This window comes from Cyprinodon variegatus, unplaced genomic scaffold (assembly GCF_000732505.1).
Source record: "Cyprinodon variegatus isolate N-32 unplaced genomic scaffold, C_variegatus-1.0 Scaffold243, whole genome shotgun sequence".
NCBI lineage: Eukaryota > Metazoa > Chordata > Actinopteri > Cyprinodontiformes > Cyprinodontidae > Cyprinodon > Cyprinodon variegatus.
The window spans coordinates 498,121-505,026 of NW_015150696.1; the positions used below are offsets into that span (position 1 = coordinate 498,121).

At 35.5% G+C, this 6,906-nt stretch overlaps 1 protein-coding gene across 2 annotated transcripts in view; it reads right to left on the reverse strand.

Moving 5' to 3' along the window:
- LOC107089208 (mucolipin-3-like) overlaps positions 1-6,906 on the reverse strand; it is a 13,316-nt gene that overhangs the window by 1,835 nt on the left and 4,575 nt on the right. Inside the window, exons 5-13 of one of the 2 annotated variants that reach the window (XM_015381861.1) lie at positions 6,109-6,184; positions 5,909-6,005; positions 5,612-5,711; positions 5,397-5,509; positions 2,237-2,386; positions 2,048-2,149; positions 1,462-1,584; positions 1,167-1,373; positions 899-1,026 (exon numbers count right to left, since the gene is read on the reverse strand). In XM_015381861.1, coding sequence (XP_015237347.1) covers positions 899-1,026; positions 1,167-1,373; positions 1,462-1,584; positions 2,048-2,149; positions 2,237-2,386; positions 5,397-5,509; positions 5,612-5,711; positions 5,909-6,005; positions 6,109-6,184 — 1,096 coding nt within the window. Of the gene's footprint in view, positions 1-898; positions 1,030-1,166; positions 1,374-1,461; positions 1,585-2,047; positions 2,150-2,236; positions 2,387-5,396; positions 5,510-5,611; positions 5,712-5,908; positions 6,006-6,108; positions 6,185-6,906 lie in introns of both variants that reach the window. The other variant, XM_015381860.1, reaches the window with a different exon arrangement.

Consider the following 6,906-nt stretch of genomic DNA (forward strand, 5'->3'; position numbering starts at 1 on the left):
CATTGTTTTTTTTATTTGAAGTGTGCTTATTTGTTTGGCTTAATTGGCCAAACAAAATAAAAATAAAAATCTTGAGCTTTCTTCACGCCCAGGCAGGTTTTAACCTCCTTAATATTTTCTTCCAATATCTTTTGGAAATATTATTAAACCCATTGTCCTCGAGGTGTGATGATGTAATCTTTTTTGTCAAAGCTGTTTTTCTACTATGATTAACAAATTAAGTGTTAATCATAGTTTCAGAGCCAATTAAAGATTATTTTAGAGTCCCTAAAGGCCTAATTATGTTTAACCTTTACTTTAGGCCTTAGGACAGCTAATTTACTGCAAAAAACTTTCTTTACAAAAAATTTTTGTAAAGAAAGTATTTCCTAGCTCTGGTTAATTATGTGAAAAGAAATTTTTATTTTAAATATCCAGAATTTATTCTAAGTTCCATTTTGTAAGTATTGTTCAATACATTTTTTTAACTTATTTTTTTAATTGCTTCTTCCTTATCTAAGTTTTGTCTGTTCCTTCTTTATCCTTTAGTTGTTCTTTTCCTTCTACCATTTTACATTTGTTTCTTTATCATTCTCTTATTTATTGTCATTATATTTTTTTCCCATTTTATTCCTTTGCTTTAGTTTTTCCATTATTCATATTTCAAATCTTCCCTGAGTCAAATATCTACCATAATTACATCACCAATCAAACTGATTCAATAATAGGTTAAGAAGTCTTAGAGCAATAGAAATTTGAGTCTAGGTAAATCTGGGAAATTCAACATGACTGTAGGACACATGCATAAGTAGTAAATCGTGCAGATTCTGTTCTTGTAACAACCACCAATAAAGAGTTCCTTTCATTCTGTTTAAAACCAAAGAAAAAGAAATGCATGACTGCAGATGTGTGATCTTACCTGTTGATGCAGCAGCTAAATAAGCAGCCCTTGCTTTTTTCAAGTCTGTAAACTCCAGAATTTGGTAGATCTTTACACACCGAGAGAAATTTCTGCAGGTCTGAAATCGGTACTCCATTCTCCTGTTGCTGCTAAATGAGGCAGTTTTTAAAAGGGGACATATCAAGATGATTTAGATACTAAACCAGGATTAAATTAGACATTAAATGCAAAAAACTTTCACATAAAGTGATTGATTTGCTTATAATTCACCTCTAGCTGCCCTTACCTTGACTGTGTCGTATGTGTCTGTGATTATTGTGATGAAAAGACTTAGGATCATGTAGATGAAGAGGGATACAAAGGTATAGAGGTAGACCCTGCTGAAAATCCACACCAGGCTGCTTTTGTGCTTCATGTCTTTAAAGGTCGGAAACATGTCGTCTCCGTTGATCAATGAGAACAGACACTCCGACACAGTGTTCAAGGTCCGGAACTAAAGAAAAGTTGCAAATGATCAGGAAAGTGTGAATATGTAACATTTCGGTTTTAAGTAATTTCAATATATGGGGGAGTGTTGTTACCTTTTCATGATATGGACCGATAACAATCCAGCCACAAAAGCAGTAGCTTATGTATATTATCCCAGCGCAGCAGATGAAACGTATAACATTTGGTAAAGCTGCCCGGAGTGTCACGATGAGAATCTAAATGAGGAAGGTTAAGATTTAAAATTACTTTATTGCTTGTTTTGTGTTTTTTGTTTTTATATTTGCCCCAGCACACCTAGCCAAATACATTCTTATATTCAGAAGGAAAAAAAAAATTTTGGATTCTCTTATCTGATTGAGTTTTACATAGTCCAAACCTGCTTTTATGGTGTGGGAAGTTTCTGTTTATCAAGGTAAACTCATTTAAATCTGAACTTATTTGTTTAATAGCATTCTGATTTATCCTCTTCCATTAAAAAATATTCCTCAATTAATGGCAGATAAAAGAAATACAGAATAGATGTAAAAGCTCTGTTTATATTTCTCATACCCCGAACTAGAATTACCACATCAGCTTTAAAATGTTTCATGCTTATGATTACTTAAAAATGAAATTAGTGTGTTTACCAAGAGGGTAATTCTTAGATATGTTGAACAAACTTTCACCTGCTCCACTTACATTATATTTCTTGAAGTAGCCCATGTAGCGAATCACACCGATCCAAACAAACATGGTGCCTGTGCCGAGGAAGATGCTGCACACATCATAGCTTGTAAGGACCTGTTCAAAAGGAGAACAAATACTTTTTTTTTTACCTCGATATAAATCAGCTTATGAAGAACACGTTAGTAGGAAGGTCCTCATTACCTTAGTTTGGATCTCCATCTTGAGAATGGAGCCTATGATGGTTAGTGTGTCGCTGACAATGATCAGGATATACCAGCCGCTCACAAACTCAATCTTGTCTGACCATGGCACGTCTTTACCAGAGTGTACTTTGCAGTGTTGGACGTACTCCTGTTTTTGACAGATAATCTTTTTATTTTTGAGCTTTTTTATTTTACAAACTACTATGAAAACAACCCTCGGCTTTAGTGTTTTACTGGGTGGCTACTTTTAAATAGTACTAATACCAGGCCAATCCCAGCTCGTTACATTAAATCCACACTTATCATGCATGACCTAAAATAATCCTATTTACCTTTTGTGAGTTTTAAGTTAAACAAGTATGAACATGCTGTTAGTATAATGAGTCAATGTGAAATGTTGTGATGGTAAAAATGTTTAACCCTGACAGGGCAAACAAGTGTGAATTTAGTTTTTTTTTTTTTTTTTAAGCATCTACATGAACCACCACCCATTCTTTGAATGCGTTTCTGCTTTTTATTTAGACATATATATAAAAGCAAAACATTGACTAATAGCAACTAAAGATAACCAGTTAAAAGCCCTATAAAATGAATATTAAAATAATTATCCCTGACTGATTCAAGCTAAAGTATTTAACTTCATTATTTATGTTTTCCAAATTGGTAAACAGTTGATTTAAAGTCTTTCGTTAACTTGTATCAATCAGAGCAGAAGGATTATTGATTACACAGATGCATCTAAAAAAGTTTGAATTATATGTAGATTTGTTACACACACAAAAATAAAACATTTTAAGTCGGCCTTTATCTTTTGTAATTTTGATGATGGTCGTTTTTATTTAGGATTTTAAGTCTTTTGGCTGGCATACCGCAATACATTTACCAATAAAAGTGATATTTCATGTGGCGGAGTGACGGCCTAGTGGTGTTAGGAATCCAGTTTGTGTGGTTGTTTTTCTGTTTCCTTTTCTCCTCCAGCAGGTGGTGCCCAATCCTCTTTTGGCCTCCCTGCACACCTGCAGCTCATTAGACCATTATCTGGAGGAGTATTTAAGCAGTGGACTGTCACTACCTTGGCGCCAGAGTGTTTGCCAGTTTTGGGTACTCTAGCCATGCTGAGATTAGCTGAGTCTAACATGAGTCTTTGTTTTACTGAGCCTAACTTTGTTTTTGTCTTTGCCTTTTGGCAGGAAGCCATCCTGCAAGCTGGATGTTTGGCCTTCTTCCCCTGGAAGGATTGGAAGAACCCCCCCAGACGTGAGTCCCTCACTAGCATTAACCTTGCGGCATCCAAGATTCCCACGGTCCCTGAACTAATCTTTGTGATATCATCTCCAGACTTTCTAGTTCCTGTTCACCAGCCATCTGAGTTCCAGATCCAACCCCCTCTACCCTTACCTCAATAAACCTGTTTAACCTTTTGCCTTGCTCTCTGAGTGGTTCTCTATATTTTGGGTCAGACCTCAAAACACATCATGACAAGTGGTCAGGGCATAGAGCTTGGAATGCTGAGGTTAAGAGTTTGAAACCCACTCCCACAGACTGCCACTCTGCCTCTCTGAGCAAGACCCTTAACCCCCGATTTTTCTGCGGGCGCCCAACAAAGGCAGCCCACTGCTCTCCAAGGGGATGGGTTAAATATAGAGTTAAATTTCTTCAATGTGAGCAAAGTTCAGTAATTATTTCTAAGCAGAGTCTCTAAAAACTTATTTTTTCATCAATTTGACTATACTTATGATTTGGTAAACTGTTAAGTTCCTTGAGATGATGACATCTTTTGTGAATTGGTGCTATATAAATAAACTGAATTGAACTGAATTTTTAACAAGTGTGTCATTTTATGTCCCGTCAGGGAGTCAACAGCTGTACTTTCAGCTCTGTGTGGAGAGTAATTGGTGCAGCGGACATGTAATTGAGTTTGGTAGAAGTTTGAGATTACGTTTATTGATTATAAATATGGCCAATTAATTTGTTTGCGGGGATTGCACAAACTCCAGCCAGTCAGGACATTAGTCAACACCTTTCCAAGCGGGGGAAAAAAAACATTTTACAGGGAAAATGAACAGTTTAGTTTTTACCTTCAACTCGTTGCCCATAGGAAGACATCACATGGATATTACAAAACCGAATATCTTAAAACGGCTCCAAATGACACAAAACTAATATTGGTGAGTAGAACATGATGTAATAACAATATCAAGATGCCAATGTAAAAAAAAAAAAAAAAAAAAAAAAAAAAAACGGTGTTCCCCTTTAACAGATAGTACTTTGTATTTTACCCCAAAACGGATGTGTTTTATTTTGTAACCGCACTTCTCTTCCTGTCAGATCCATTAAATTGCCGCTGAATTGCTGCATAGTGCGACAAAAATAGACCTGGCGTCCATCTGGTTCGGACCTACGCAAGCCCTCTTGCAGAAAATCGTGTTGGGTGTGATCAACCCCATTGAGTTTCAATGAGCGCTAAACGCCATGAACTCGTCGGACAGGATTTTTTGTCTGATTCGATGCGTTCTGGCCTTAAGCCTAACCAGCCCTAACCCTGTCCCATTGCTGAACTTGGAGGAAAGTGAAGAAGCTTTGATGTGAAAAAACCTTTCCCATTTGGAAATATAGGTTGCTAGTATCATGTAGGTTGAAGGCTGCGACTTTACAAGACTTTACAAAATAGGTTACATAATTAGAAAAAAACTTTATGTGGAAGTAACCAAGTAAAAGCTTAAGAGGCTACAATTCTATAAAGCTGCAAAATACTAAAGAAATATAAAAGTAACTTACTTCTATCACATATTATTCAAGCATTTAACAATATATATATATTTTTCATTTAGTAAAGATAATATGAAGGTCAGGGACAGATAATTTAATATTTAAAAATGTTTCTTATTTTAAATGATTCCTTAATTGTGTTGGCTTTATAGCTATTATTCCTATGGTGAAGCCTGTTGCATTTTTTTCTTTTTTTGTTTGTTTTTCTGTTAACTCCTGTTAAATACACTTCAGTAAAAAAACTCAAAACATCTACCAAACTTTACTGTCCAAAGTAAGAGTCTGATCAGCACTTCTAACCCTCACATATAAATGTGTATGACTTGTATTAAAATAGCTTCTGCTCATTTATACCACTATATGACCTTGTTGATTTTAGTTTTACTTACAAGCATCAGCAGAATTCCTTTTATAACAGAGCGTGTGCAGAGTGCAAAGGAAGTGATGCAGGTTATTACAATTAGGCAGTCAAACATCACTGTCAGGTATATCTGTTTTGCAGCTGCAGGAATGACATAAAGAGAAGAAAAAGTCATCTTTCAGACTCATGGTAAAGAAAATGCACATAAATTAGTGGGTACTCAAACCGGTTTGGTGACCTTACAGGCTCCAGTTACTTTCCAGTCTTTGCATTCATTAATGTCCACGTCCGTTTCCAGATCAACTTTCATTCTGCCGCTGTGAGCTTGATTGTTGAAAGTAATCTGTGAGGCCAAAGCACATTTTTTTTTTCAGTGAGATGACAGATCATTAAAAAAAAAATTATCATCAAATAAACCCAGGACAGAAGTGAAAAATATTTTAAAACTCAATCTCTGTGTTCTGAAGTCAGCTTTGAGTCTTTCCAATGTCAACTCATTCTGCTAACTGGGTTTTAAATAAAACAAGTTTGGTGACATACAACCACAGTGAAGTCATAGCAGTCAGGCAGCTCTCGATATCTCACAGTTTGCAAATTGATAGCCTTGACAACAAATGTGAATGTCACAGAAATAAGCCTGGAAGAGAGAACAGGGAGGTAAATTCCAAGAATATATATATATATATATATATATATATATATACTACAGCTGTTAAAGACTGTGAAAATTTCAGACCAACCGTTTAAAATGCAGCTCAAAGCTCTGAAACATGTCACGTAGTGAGAGCGGAGTGACTGGATAGACTTCAAGGCATTCTGTTACAAAGGGACAACAAACAATGATCCATAGGGGATCTTTATGGATCACATTTTGTACACTGTTAAATTATTAAACTATGAATAATGCATCATTTAAACATCTTCATATTTTCAAGTAGATCTAAACTGGGTCTAGTGTGAGTAGAAACAAGTTAACTAAGCTGCAATACCTGGGTGTAGCTTTAAAAGGCAAGGAAGCTGTGTTGGCACATATAACAAGATACTTCAGTGTTCAAACAAGGCTTTTCAGAGTGTAAAACCATAACTGACATTTCCAAGAAAGGCAGGGCAATTTTTAGAATTGTGGATAAAATGAGTTTTACTGCAGTGGGTAGCTGAGTATTTCTCCTTTTATTTGTACAAGGCAATTTTCCTCCCATATCCCAAACAAAAAAGCTCAGGATGAAGCAAGATTGTTACGCAGGAATGTCTGCGTATGTAGAACCACTAAGATTACACTAAAACCTCAGACATCTTTTGTTTGGATTAGTTGTTGGTAACAATCTCTGTAGACAACAAAACCCTCTTGAGTAGGATAAGTCATGAAAAAAAGAGCATATTGACAGATGAAAAAGTTTTTTTTTTCTAAACTGCAGAATATTTATATATTTTTATATAATGTTGGAATAGTTCCTTCTCTAAGTGGGTAGCTCTGTAAGCTAAAGGCATGTTTTAGAGTTTATATAATCCAGATAATGATTATTAGATTACTAAATTGT